The 14,480-nt window shown below is 37.8% G+C and overlaps 2 protein-coding genes and 1 long non-coding RNA gene across 3 annotated transcripts in view; 2 read left to right on the top strand and 1 right to left on the bottom strand.

Annotated features, from left to right (window-relative positions):
• Positions 1-14,480, top strand: part of LOC306858939 (uncharacterized protein) — a 429,579-nt gene that overhangs the window by 13,066 nt on the left and 402,033 nt on the right. The gene's annotated exons all lie outside the window — the stretch shown is intronic.
• Positions 1-14,480, bottom strand: part of LOC306858963 — a 1,377,007-nt gene that overhangs the window by 1,107,273 nt on the left and 255,254 nt on the right. The gene's annotated exons all lie outside the window — the stretch shown is intronic.
• LOC306858396 (uncharacterized protein) lies at positions 1,043-12,702 on the top strand. The gene is made up of 4 exons (XM_079398919.1): positions 1,043-1,122; positions 1,542-1,780; positions 3,331-4,140; positions 10,629-12,702. Exons 2-4 carry the CDS (start codon positions 1,696-1,698, stop codon positions 11,240-11,242), a joined length of 1,509 nt encoding a protein of 502 aa, XP_079255045.1. The 5' UTR covers positions 1,043-1,122; positions 1,542-1,695; the 3' UTR covers positions 11,243-12,702.

The raw sequence follows: 14,480 nt of genomic DNA, 5'->3' as shown, positions 1-14,480 counted from the left end.
GGGGGGGCCAAGCTTGTTGACACAGGGCCACTGCCCCCCCCCCCCCCCCCCCCCACCAGTGTCAGAAACAATAAATAACACAATATGAGCAGCATTATGCACTTTGTTTGCATAAACACTAAAAAAATGATGGCTGAATTTTAAACAAAAAATATCGGGGACTTTTGCATAAAACAACTTGCACATATCACAACCAAAAATAAGAAATACATTGATATAAATAAATAATTCTCCATTTCTTATATTGAGATGTGATTTAGGCACTACATGGGATGTAAATGAGCAGCAATATTGATCTGATGTTCGTGGCACACAGAATCTGATGTGTTTGTAACTGCTGCTGTCAATCTTTGATGGATCATATAATATAAAAGCTCTTCTTCACCTTCCTCATCTCTCACTTGTACTTCTTGTCTTCTCTCTTCACCTTCACCCATACCATCCTCTTCATGTGGCTCTACAGCTGCAGATGCCCTGGAAAATAATAAATAAGCATTACATTGTAATAATTCATGTTAGTTAAGGAATCCTGCAGAGCTTTCTGTAGAGTTCAGTAGGTGTCGCTGCATAGGCACTATATAACTGACTTACTATTGATTTCCTTAAAATAAGAATAAATGTAATCTTTTCAATACCAACAGATTTTTTAAGTATATTTTAATATGTTTTTAATTGCTATATCTTCTATTGGTTCTTGAAAGATCATCATCGTTATACATATCATTTATTTACATTAAATAGAATTTCAGAATTTTTAATATTAGGAAAAAAACACTGATTCTTATATGCATTTACTTAAAATAATTATTTTTTATGAACTCAAATACTAGCTATTTTTAACATATTTCTATCTGCATTTTGATAATATGCTTTCTGCACCTGAACATTACAACTGTGACTTTTAGACAGAATCTCACATTCCTTCATGATTTCTTAACTATTTTCAGGACATCATTGGACAGCATGCATTTAATTATGTATTTCACCACTGAACTGGACTCTTATTTTCTCTGCTATATACGTATTTAGTGATTTTGAACCGGACTTTTATTTTGGTCTGGTGTTGAGACGTCATGAGGATGCACCGCGCTCGCGCATCTGTTGTGATTCGGCGGAAGAAAGGTTTGTGTGTTTAAGCATTTAAAGTGTTTACGTCGCTATAAAATGTTCAAGCGGTTTTCTAGTTCTTACAAGCGGTGTAAAGTGGCATAATTCTATTGAATCAGCATTGTAATACTTTAGGTAACATTTATGAATGTTAGTTTGAGTAACTGAAGTGCATCCGCACGCGAGTCTCTTCATGCATCAGTCAGAGAGAAACGGAGCTTTAATGGAATCAATTGCACCACAAATGATTCAGTGATTCAAAGCTCTCGAATCACCGCTCGTAAACACAAACATGTGTAATGATAAAGCAACTGCGAAGGTTTTTATGAAAGTGGAACCTGTTTAATGATATAAATCATGAAATCTTAAATAAATATCTGCATTGTTTGTGTGTGCATTTATTAACATGTAACTGTATTTTTTAATTTTTTCAGGGCAGGCCATTTAAGTCCATTCACTGACTTCTTTACCAGTGCCCTGACTACTGAGACGCACCCAGAGTTAGGATTCTCATCTTAAGCAGGACAAAGCGTTCAAACTCCCAGATAAACTCCTGCTGAAGCAGCTGAGATCCACACTGTTATAAAGATGGAGTTTATTAAAGAGGAGAGTGAAGACATACGGATTGATGAAACATTCAGAGTCAAACAGGAAGATACTGAAGAACAAACAGGTTGGTAGTGATTCTTAAAGCTGAGCTCGTTCCAGCTCTACAGAAATGAATGATGTTTTTGAAGAATGTCGTATGATTGTCCTAATTGAGGTGGTTTTATGTGAAGCGGTTTCATTGAGATCACATGACCAGACCAATACTAATGCTGCCTTCTAGTGAACCTGAGAAGATACCTACTTTCAAGTTGGGCATTTATTATTAGGAAAAACACTATGTAAATCCTAAACAAATATTTGAAGAAGTAAAAGTGAAAGTGACATGACATGTGGCCAAGTATGGTAACCCATACTCGGAAGTTGTGCTCTGCATTTAACCCAGTGCACACACACACACCTGGAGCAGTGGGAAGCGCTGCGGTGCCCGGGGAGCAGTTGGGGGTTCGGTGCCTTGCTCAAGGACACCTAAGTTGTGGTATTGAGGGTGGAGAGAGCGCTGTACATTCACTCCCCCCACCTCCAATCCCTGCAAGACTTGAACTTGCAGCCTTTGGATTACGAGTCTAACCATTAGACCACGACTGCCCCTAAAATTCTGCACCAAAATATTAATCCACTTGAAAACAAAAACATTTTAAATTAATCTTGCATTTAAATCATAAATGTGTTCAGCATCATTTAACATTTGCCAAGTTTATAGACCATTTCAAGTTAAAGTGAATTTGTTATATTAATATTTCGTGCATGGCTTCAGCACACAGGTTCAATTTTGTTAGAATCAGCTGTATTTGGCTGACTCTCCAATGTATTAGATTGTCATGTTGTATGGGTTTCATGAACAATATTACCAAAGATGCCAAAAATAATTTTAAATCAGAGATATCACGCATAGGATTATGTCTGTGTTTAACTGACAAGTCTAGACCTAAACTGAGAAAGCCTAAATCTCAGACAATGAAAGCTATTAAAATGTTTAGAAGCCATATGGGGGAATGTTTGTGACTGATAAAAAATGATGGATCATAACACAGTGGAATGTTGCTTAAGTACTGAGGACTTTGCTAATTACACACAAAGCTCTGAAAGGCAGATTTATTTAATTGACTCTGCTTGAGAAGAGATAAGAAGCTTTGCCATGATGTGAGGGAAAAAGTGTATTACTTGCATAAAAGTGAAATAATGTCCCTCAGGGGAAGCACATACCAGGGAAAGGCAGAGGACCCAATACTAAGCCCTGTGGCACTCCATACTTTGAAATGTCTATTTATGCACAGTTTCTATACTATGATACTTAAATCATGAAAGATAATGTTACTGTATGCAAAACAAATGAGCAGTTGACAGGACACTTTTTTTCTCTAACATTTTTAAATAACAGATTTGAGACTGGGCTATAATTAAATTATCCTGCTTGAGGTTTGATAATTGCCAGTTTGAAAGTTTTTTTTTGGAACGTCATGGAGGGAGTTAATAATGAGACAAGGTTTTGTAATTAAATTTAACACCTTTTAGTAGCTTAGTGTGTATAAAATCTAGTATACATGTTGGCTTTGATGTTTGTTGCTTTGAGCCATTAAAACTGGTTTTAACTTACGTTTGTCTTTTTTGCTTTAGGCTTGATGTCACTGAAAAAGGAGAGTCAAGAACTCAATGAAAAGGAAGATCGGTATAACGAAAAACGTGATTTCAAAATTGGAGAATCATTTAGTTGCTCGCAGACGGAAAAGAGACAAAAAAGAGCTTATAAGAAAGCAAACAGAAATCTCACCTGCCAACAGTGTGGAAAGAGTTTCAAAAGATTTGCAAACCTTAATTCCCACATGAGAATTCACACTGGAGAAAAGCCTTACACCTGTTCTCAATGTGGAGTAAGTTTTACTCTTAAAGAAACTCTTAGAATGCACATGAGAGTTCACACTGGAGAAAAGCCTTACACCTGCAAACTGTGTGGAAAGAACTTCAATCGAAAATCAAGCCTTAAAAACCACATGAGAATTCATACTGGAGAGAAGCCTTACACATGCTCACAATGTCAAAGGAGCTTTGCACATAAACAAAACTTTGATGTCCACATGAGAATTCACTCTGGAGAGAAACCTTACACATGCAAACAGTGTGGAAAGAACTTCATTCGAAAGTCAAACCTTAAAAACCACATGAGAATTCACAGTGGAGAGAAACCTTACACATGTTCTCAGTGTGGAAAAAGTTTTACATATAAACAACACCTTGATGTCCACATGAGAATTCATACAGGAGAGAAACCTTTCCCCTGCCAACAATGTGGAAAGAGTTTCACTGAACAAGCAAACCTAAATGTTCACATGAGAGTTCACACTGGAGAAAGCCCTTTCACTTGCCAGCAGTGTGGAAAGTGTTTCACTCAAAAAGGAAACCTTAAAAAGCACATGAACATTCACACCGGTAAGAAGCCGTTTACACATGATCACAATTTCGGAAATAAAGCAACACTTTGACGTGTACGATCACACCAGTGTAATTAAAGCATTCATGCGATTAACTGCTAAATTCACGTCTGCTTTTGGGCTTTGGCTGGTTCTGGACCAGACGTGCTTAGTCATATTTCATAACTAAACATTTTTAGCAAATTTCTTAAAAAGTGGAAATATTTGTATGAATGTTAAAAAGGTCAACATCAAAAGCATCATTATTTTGTGTACCAGAAGCTGGTTTAAGTACAGAGCATCTCATCCTCATGAACTGAACCAGGTTTGCCAGTTCTTGCTGTGAGATGTTACTCCACTATGGTCACATGTGGTCTGGCATTACAAGGACGATCAGCTGTCTTTCTGTAGCATTTAGACCTACTAAATTACAGACATTGAAGTTTATTGCTTTAGTTGCATCTTCAGTTCTCTTGCCTCCCACAGCAGGGCTATGGCGTGTTCACACAGGTGATCAGGAACCCAGGGCATCTTCATCTCCCAATATTTTTCAAAGTCAGTAGAAAGGTCTTTTTGGGGCTTTCGCACTGAGTAGTTCTAGAAACTAGCCAGCTGGGTGGTTCCTAGAGAACCATTCCCCCCCACGGGCCATTTTCCTGGTTGCATAGCAGGAATTCTGAAATGGCTGACAACATCTTTATGTGCTGCATTTACAAACATTAGCAACCAGTGACTGGAGGACACCTTTATCATAGCCGTTTTTTTGTGTGACAACGGAGATGGAATGTTAAATGCACAGTTTTTGTGTTTGAAAGTAGAGGATGACCATTTGATCTGTTTTGCTGATTAATTCGGCACCAACTGTCGATAGTTGGAACTATCAGCTATTGGCTAAAATACATGCGTCCGTTGCTGGAGCGGCTCAGAAGGTCCACAGTCATTACCAGTACAAGAGCGGCTTGTAGCGGCGGCATCACTGACGAATCCTGCTGCTTGTTCTGACACGAGACACTGCTCTCTGCACAGACCGGGACACTACAGATGTCGATTTAAAACATCAACAATGAAACCGTACGTATACAGAACACTACTACAAGTTGTCATATGATTACAAAGTAATTAATATGTGGAGAAAGGACAGCAGTCTTTTTTTTATGTCAAGGCTGAGAGGATGCAAACATTAGCAGCACCTCCAACGGTTAAAACGATCTGACCAAAACACACCTAAGTCTTTACCCCAAAATGAAAATTCTGTCATTAATTACTCACACCCTCATGTTCCAAACCCGCAAGACCTTCATTCATCTTCAGAGCACAAGTTAAGATATTTTTGATGGAATCCGGGAGCCTTCTGATCAGGGGTGCTCCGATCAGGATTTTTGAGGCCGATTGCCGACCACATAAAGCAGTATCTGCCGATCCGATCACCGATACCAATCTTTTTAAAGCCTTCTTTTTATTATGTAGAATTATTTATAGTGATACTCCAATCAGGATTTTTAGACATCTTAGGACTTATTTTTTAATTTGAGGGGTGGAGGGGGCATTTTTTTTTTAGACATATTTAAAAAATATATATATTAATCTCACCTAAATGTTTGATCATGCAGTGCATTTTTGTTTTTAGCTTATACACAGCACAAGCCTGATTTTGTGAGCTGTATATGTGGTGGCCAGGTTCACACATAGGCCTACTCCGTTTGCAGTGTGTATGCAGTCCATGTGCAGTACGTAACGGTGCAGAAGCAGCACTGACTGTGCTTTCACACAGGAGTCTGCAACTGATCTGTGGCTCTTTACCACACACTGCAAAAAATGCTTTTCTTAGATTTTTTTTGTCTTGTTTTCAGAAAAAAAACTAGTCAAAATTAAGCGAGTTTTTGCTTGAAACATGCAATATAATGGCAGATTAAATCCTTGATTTAAGAATTTTTAGATATTTTGGCTGAAAACAAGACCATTATTTTACTCGTCTACAAAATCTTTCTTGATTTAATTTTTTTATATATATTTTGGCTGGAAACAAGACAAAAAATAAGTAAGAAAAGCATTTTTTTGCAGTGCAAACACAACATTTATCCATTATTTTGATTTCAAATCCAAACATTGTCACTGAAAATGCTTTTTTAGCATTGATTATTTTTGTACAGTAATACAATCCTTAATAGACTTGTTTAAACACAATAAATATAAGCAAAGCAACACATTATTCAATACTGTTTTACTTTTGCAGTTACTTCTAGATTTATATATTAAGCTGCTCAAGTGGCAAAACATTTAAACTACTTTTCTTACGTTATCACAACCTTACCATTGACAGAAACAGTCAACTCTACTGCCTTTTGCATTTAAATCTTTATTACAAGCAAGCCTGCGGTTCATAAAGAACGCCGGACTGCAGCCGTGTGCAGTGTGAACGCTCTGATCCGTTATGATGAGCGCGGAAAAAATACGCACTGCAAACAGATGTGAACCTGGCGTTGTGTGTGTGTGGGCGCGCTGCGAGTGTGCATGAGCGCACGGTCTCCAGGAGAGTGTGTGAGCTCTGAATGTTTTAAACATGGGCAAGAATTAATAAGAAATGCCATTTATAAACTATAATGATGATGTGACCCTGCCTCGATTGTTCCTGTCAACTGTTAAGCGTGCAGCTCGAGAGTGTGTGGTGATTCACTCATGCTGTTTGTGAAATTACGTCTCGCACAAGGTATTCAAATTACCTTAGAAGTTATTTAATGAAGAAATATGAATTGTACCTCACCTTCATCTTTACAATTATTTCGCCCGTGCCGGACAAAGACAGAGACGGTGCGCTGCATGTCGTTCCAAATCTCTCACATCAGCTAGAGAGTTATTTTTAGTTCTGCCTTTTTAGAGACCGCGGATCAAATATCCCCAAGCGATTATTGGTAGCCGATCAATCGAAGCACCCCTACTTCTGACCCTCCCACAGACAGCAACGCAACTTTAGTGTTCCCAGGTAAAACAGTCCATGTGACATCAGTGGTTTAACTTCAATTTTGCGAAGACAACATAATTTATTTCACAATCAACCCTCCCCCCACACACACACGTTACATCTTCCGCCATTTTGGAGAGTACCCAAGAATGTAATCAGCGTTGTTTATCCTTAGGGTAAAGTGTGCTTATGTGTTGAGATACTCTCCAAAATAGCGGAAAACAGTAACTGAGGAGAAGAATTGATGAATAAAGTCATTAATTTTGTTGTCTTTGCGCACAAACAGTACTCTCGTAACTTCGCAAAATTGAAGTTGAGCCACTGATGTCACATGGACTGTTTTACCCAATGTCCTTACTACGTTTCTGGACCTGGGAACATTGCAGTGGCAGAAAGCTCTCAGAATCCATCAAAAATATCTGTGTTACGAAGATGAACGAAGGGCTTATGGGTTTGGAATGACATAAGGGTGAGTAATTAATGACAGAATTTTTATTTTGGGTTGAACTAACCCTTTAATGTCATGACTGTTACCATCTATTTGCGTTAGTTTAGTCAGGTTAATGCATTTACTATTCAACAAAGTTGCAAATTTAAAGCTACCCACGTGAGAAAGCACATTGATGGGTTAATTTAGCTGACAAAAATCTTGCCGTGCCAAGCGCCACTCGCATACTTTTCCATTAAATGACATTATATTTGTCCCAAATCAAAGTTAATGTGCATAATGACTTCACCCTAGGCTGGAAGATTTAGATTGCCGCTTGAGTTGTATGTGATGCATCCGGTATGTGCGATATCTGTGAGTTATCGGCCAGTGTGGTCCAACCTAACGGTATCACTAAAAAGCCAATATCCTTCAACCTCTTCTCTTAACTTTACATGGCAACAATGCTAAAAACAGACAACAGCGTTGTAAAAATGATTCCCCCCTTTCACATGGATCTGTGAAAATGATTAAAAAAGGCTGTATTATGCATGCCAGGTCTGACATCACTGCTTTCACAAATTTGTTTTTGTTGTTTACAATTTTTTTTTTCAAAACCCTGCACTTTAATGTGTTTTCAAAAGGACTGTTCTTTGCACATTGCTTATTACATCCGAGATCACATGACACATCCAAGATGATTTCATCGCACTAATCAGGATCTGGCTAATTCGGTTCTTCGAACGCACCTGTTGTTGGTGATTAGTATGGCAGGAGTGAGTTATCTGAGATAATTGCACATTCATGGGTTGGTTTAAAAGGGGCTATGTATCGATACTTGAAACTGCGATCAGCAATGCAGCGATTGGCCCGTGAATTTTGAAAATACAACAGCTAAATGCTACATTATATTTCTCAGCAATGAGGTGATAACTTAGCAGTTTTTGTAATTAAACCGACAAACTCCGCTCGCACGTGTGTGCATGCTCTCTCTCATTAATCCATTCAAATTAATTTCAATAAATATATTTATTTCTCTAAAGAATTCTACCTCAGCTGTAGATAAAATAGTCTAACAAATTAAAATGACCGTTATTTTCCGGTCTTTATCGGTTCAGTCAGATTTTGTGCTGCAAAACATCCATGACAGCTGTTTTTGGCAAGTAATAATGGCCATTCGATGTGAATTATTTAAATAATTTTAATAGCACGGCCATTTAAAACCCGAGGGTCTACCGTGTGCATAGTAAAGCGATCACCGCAGACAATCCTTTTGGGCGGGAATTAATGTAAACACCGATATCGGATACCAGTTGTCTAAAATGAATGTAAACAGACCGGCCAAAAAATCAGATATGGTCAGAAGATTGGATCTGTGCATTAAGACTTGCAGTGTAAACACAGCCTATGTTCCATTCAAAGGGCATTGAAGTGTGCGAGATGTCAATTTCAATTGTATTTATTTACAGAGGTACAGCGGCGTAGTGCAAATCCGTGAGTGAATGTTCTGAAGTGAAGAAAACTTAAGCGTATTTCCCCTGCTCAGGGAGTAGGAAGCAGTGAACACTGTGTAGGGATCATATGAATTGGAACACAGTTCATGCACATAGCTCTCTTCTAACGAGCTGGTTATCTGAACCAGGTGTGTTAACAAAGAGAGACATGCTAAATATGCAGAGGTGGGGTGGGGTGGCGTTTTGGCACGATGACTGGGATTGGATTAACTGTATAGCGCAGGACTGTTCAAACTCAGTTCTGGAGGGCCGGTGTCTTGCAGAGTTTAGTTCCTACCCTAATTAAACACACCTGAAGCGGCTAATCAAGGTCTTAATAGGCATACTAGAAGCTTCCATGCAGGTGTGTTGAGGCAAGTTGGAGCTAAAATCTGCTGGACACCGTTACTCCACCCCAAAATGCAAATTTTGTCATTAATCACTTACCCCCATGTCATTCCAAACCCGTAAAAGCTCTGTTCGTCCTCGGAACACAATATAACATATTTTGGATAAAAACCGGGGGCTTGTGACTGTCCCATTGACTGCCAAGTAAATAACACTGTCAAGGTACATAAAAGTATGAAAAAACATCTTCAAAATACTCATCTGCCATCAGTAATTCAATCTGAATTTTATGAAGCGACGAGAATATTTTTTGTAAGCACAGAAAATAAAAATAATGATATTTATTCAACAATACATCATTTGTGATTAATGACCACTTTAAGTGATTAACCCTTTAAAACCGGCTGTGTCGGCGCCGACACATTAAACCAGGCTGTATTCATGTTACCATAACTCTTCAACCGTTTGCACCATCAAAATAATTCAAATTGCTCCTGATAGCAGACAACATGCGCTTTTCGGCAATATATGGCTTATTACAGTATTTTCTTGCGCTCCGTTAACAGATGACGGCAGATTTTAAATGGAGATATAGGGAGATAGGGAGTTTTGGACTGCATAAAATAATAAACGAAATGAACAAAAACATGGTGAAGGAGGAGTAAACAGCACAAGAGTCGATTGGGATGATTTTTGATGAGACTTTGGGAGCAGTCTGTGAGACTTTTTCACATGTAGTGTGTGCATCGCCAGTGTCCCAAAAATACTTGTATATATGTAATATAGTTGAATTTTGAAGTAGAAAGTGTTGGATTATTTCTATCATGATTCCTTTTTTTTTTTAATAAATAAAATAATAATAATAATTTTTGTCTAATTAAATTGTTTACAAACCCGCCACACAACATTAATGGTCAAAAACTGTACTTTTTTGAAAGCCAAAATTAGCATTTTGGGGTGGAGTATCCCTTTAAGCTTACAGACCTGTTGCTATGACAGCAAGTCCAGGATGAGCTTCTAAGAACCAAATGATCCAAGATCAAGCGAAATCATCAACAATCAAATCCAGCTAACTGAGTTAGTGACATATGAAGAACGGGGCCACAGGTTGTGTAAATGAACAGCCAAAATTCAGAAACGGAGGTAGCTGCATCCTGGAGCAATGGGCGTACCTACTTGTAGAATAAGTTGTCCTATAAACATACACTAAATGTATTGATACTCGTTGTCTTGTGCCATTACTGTGGTTTTAAACTTTTTTTTTTTTTTTTTCACTTTAGACATAATGGCGTTGAAAGAGGAGAAAGAAGTACTTAATGAGATTGAAGAGGAAGATCAATATAAGAATCTTAAAGTCCACATAAGAATTCACACTGGAAAAAAGCCTTTCATCTGCCAACAGTGTGGAAAAAGTTTGACTCGCAAAATAGATCTTGAAAGGCACATGAGCATTCACACTGGAGAGAGTCCCTTCACCTGCCAACAGTGTGGAAAAAGTTTCACTCAAAAAGGAACCCTTACCAGGCACATTGGAGTTCACACTGGGGAGAAGCCGTTTTCCTGCCAACTGTGTAGAAAAAGCTTAACTCGTAAAACTGATCTTAAAAGGCACATGAGAATTCACACTGGAGAAAAGCCGTACACCTGCTGTCAGTGTGGGAAAAGTTTCTGTCAAAATGGAAACCTTATAGTCCACATGAGAATACACAATGGAGAGAATCCCTTCACCTGCCAACAATGTAGAAGAAGTTTCAATCATAAAGGAAGCTTTAACAGGCACATGAAAACTCACACTGGACAGAAGCCTTATACCTGCCCTCATTGTGGAAAACGTTTCGAACAACATGGAAACCTTAAAGTCCATATGAAAATTCACACTAGGACCAAGCAATAAAATGCTGATGTAGGATATCAGAGACTGAATCAGACGAATTTAAGATGCATCATAACATTGAAACCTGAGAAGCTGAGATTCCAGAAAGAGGGGCCTCAAAGCTGTAACAGGACGACATCATAAATCTGTCCAAATCCTAGCGCCAACTAGTCTGAAGCAAACCTAACCAGCAAGCCTCTTTCACAGAACAGCTTACAACCTTGAGACAAAAGAACACATTGATAATTCCAATTCAGGAAGGAGACTGTCAAATTTGTTGCAAGTATTCAAGACTGATGGTCACATGTAAACCTGTGATAGAAAATCACGAGCTACAGACTCTCTTGGGCAGGTCTTCCTCCATACATAGAAGACAAAGAACCCGACTGAAATTCCTTGGTTCACAATGACTGTCTGCTTCCATATGCACCTAAAATCATCTTAAAAGACTTTAATTTTCGATTTTTAATGAAACTAATCATTTCTATGGATAATTGCATATTATGTATGTAACCCACACATTTGACTATCCTTGTTTTAATCACTCATTATGTATGTCTTGCTTAAGCCTTAAAGGGTAATATTCATGTTTGGTATGTATGAGTGTGAAAAATCATGCTTTAAATGTTTCTTCCAATCAATTCTTTATCAAATGCATCATAGTCTTGTTATAGAAATCATGTCCAAGAGTAAACTTTGCAAGAGCCTGTAAAATTTGGACCATGTGACTGATAACATGCTGATAATAGCCCATCTAATTGGTCAAGACACCAGAGGGGATGTGTCCAGAAGCCGAGTTTCAGGACACCATTAAACTCCCTTTTTTCTTAAAAATGCTCCTCTTAGTCACTCTTCTCTCTCCTTTTTTCTTCTCTGTTGCCACCGTGTTTTGACGCTGCTCTTTGAGCGTGCTCTGGCCCACGTGCCAGCTGCTACCATGATGAAAAGAAAACCAACCTAGGCTCTTACATCCTTTTATTCTTATTCTTTTTATTTTCGTTTCTTTTCTTTCCGTGGAGTTTCGTGTTCTAATGTAAGTTTGCTGCAAAGTTCAGCTCCGACTGCACTCGCTTCAAACTTCGACCAGACCAACTCGGCATCTTCAGCCAACGTCCAAGACCTCACTTCAAAGACTATTGAACTCTCAACCAATCAGACACTTCGGGGAACCCCCTTTCCTGCAAGGACAACGACAAAAGGGATTCCCTTAGCAAAGCAAGCAAGCAACACCTCCAGGTTCTAACTGAATCGGTGCAGTTAATACCAATTTTAGCCTCATTGAGAAACTCAAAGCGAGGGTTTATGGTGGTTAAGGTCTATGCAATAGCACGTATTGCTATAAACTTGGGATTTCACATTTCCATTCTCTTAAACTCATCCTTTCCTCACTTTCTCTCTTTCTGCAACGTGTGAATGCTTGTGTTCATGTGTTAGATTAGTTTTTGTCTTAGGTTTATATAAATAAAATCTGATTTATATTGAAAGAGAAGTATCTTGTGTTTTCTGCTCACAAGTTAATGTCTTAATCTGCTGATCTAGTTACAATGCTGTTTAATAGTGTTTTCACTATATTTTGTATTTTAATATCCAGTACAGAGTTTGTTATACGGCTCGTTCAGTGAATCGCCGTAACACTGATTCTGTTCAAATCCCTATAAAATCATAAATGATTCCCTTTGAGATAAATTAAACTATTTCTTTAAATTACATATTAATATTACGTTTTTATTACATTACACTAATTATCACAATACAATATTGGTTGCTAAAATTATAATTATCGTGAAAAACAAGTGCACTTCCATAATGTACTTAAAGTGCTCTATTTTCACGCACTAATTTTGTACTTAATACACTAAAAATGATCCTTTAGTACTCCTTAAGATCATCTAAGTGTACTCAACTGTGCTATTTTGAGACACCATGAATATGAACTAAAATGCACTTTTAGCATACTATCTTTGTATTTAAAAAAATGTATTTAGCTACCACTTGTAGTACACTTGAGTGTACTAGTGTATGAAAGATGGGTTCAAGTGTACTACAAGTTATTGTACATTATGGAAGTGCACTTGTTTTTCACCTGGTAATGCATATTCAATATAAGGTTTATGAGGCAAATGCAGACCATTTTGTGCTTTGATCAAACAGCAGTGTTTACTTGCTGATTGGTCTTGATCATGTCACCACATTTAAGAGAAGTGCTTGAATATAGTGAAGAACTCAAGTTTGTCGTTGTTTAAAAACAGCAGAAACACTGTGCCATGAACGATCCAGTTTGAAGGCTTTTCCTTGGATTTTCTGTTGTAACACTAACTGCACCATGGTATTTTACCGTAAATAAATGTATATGGATTTTTATTATATTAATGTAGGCATGTAATAATGCATTAAAGGGAACCTATTGGGTGTTTTTAAACTTGGTCCTTTTCATGGGTCTGAGTGTGGGTTGTGTGAGTTTTGGGCCATTTGTGGACACTCCAATCGATCTCAAACCCCTCAGAAGCACATTTATCCGAGACTAACTCAGGAGGTGGTCTTTTTGGCTAAAGGTATGGTTCGCTAAAAACATGTGAACAAAAATCGGCCCAGGCTCACTTGATTGTTGAATTCCGATGTAGTTTGGTCATCAGATGACTCCTTACAAATCAACTGAGGTACTGAATTACACTGTTCAATGTTGCTAGAGATGCACAATGTGGCTTTTTTTTTTTTTTACCATTTTCGTTAGTGAAGTAGAGCAAAAGACCATATTCATTCTTTACAATTTAAACCATGTATATTTACTTCTTGTTTATAGAACAGGCCATGCTAACAAAACATATTTTCAATTCAATTAAGCTTTATTAGCATGACTGTGTAACACAATGTTGCCAATGCATTAACATACAATAAAACAAGAACATAGACAACACGTAAATAAAATCCATCTAAACAGATGAAAAGATGAAGTGAGTCAGTTTAGAGTTAACCACACCTAACATTGTGAATGGTTAATACATATTTCGCAGCTAGTGCAGCTGTGTTATCATCTTCTCCAAGTAAAAAGGCCATTTTCTCAGTATCACTAAGTTCAGTAAATGATGGAATCAGTGCTACAAATCTGTGGAGAAATGTTTCGCTCACATTGTGATATTTTGGACAAGTCAGCAGAAAGCATTTCTCAGCCTCGATTTGCTGTAGACGACGTGAAAAACGTGCTTTGTTTTTATCTAAATGTTGAAGCTGCTAAATTTTGCTGTTGCTAGTCTATTAGTCT

Source organism: Barbus barbus, assembly GCF_936440315.1.
Source record: "Barbus barbus genome assembly, chromosome: 39".
Taxonomy (NCBI): domain Eukaryota; kingdom Metazoa; phylum Chordata; class Actinopteri; order Cypriniformes; family Cyprinidae; genus Barbus; species Barbus barbus.
This window is presented reverse-complemented; position numbering and strand designations above follow the sequence as displayed.

What these genes read in the sequence shown, in the direction of transcription:
- LOC306858396 (XM_079398919.1), top strand. Translation starts at nt 1,696, where the DNA reads ATGGAGTTTATTAAAGAGGAGAGTGAAGACATACGGATTGATGAAACA. An exon ending in AGATACTGAAGAACAAACAG is followed by an intron (nt 1,781 to 3,330) that starts GTTGGTAGTGAT and finishes TTTTTGCTTTAG; the next exon opens with GCTTGATGTCACTGAAAAAG. An exon ending in GCACATGAACATTCACACCG is followed by an intron (nt 4,141 to 10,628) that starts GTAAGAAGCCGT and finishes TTTTCACTTTAG; the next exon opens with ACATAATGGCGTTGAAAGAG.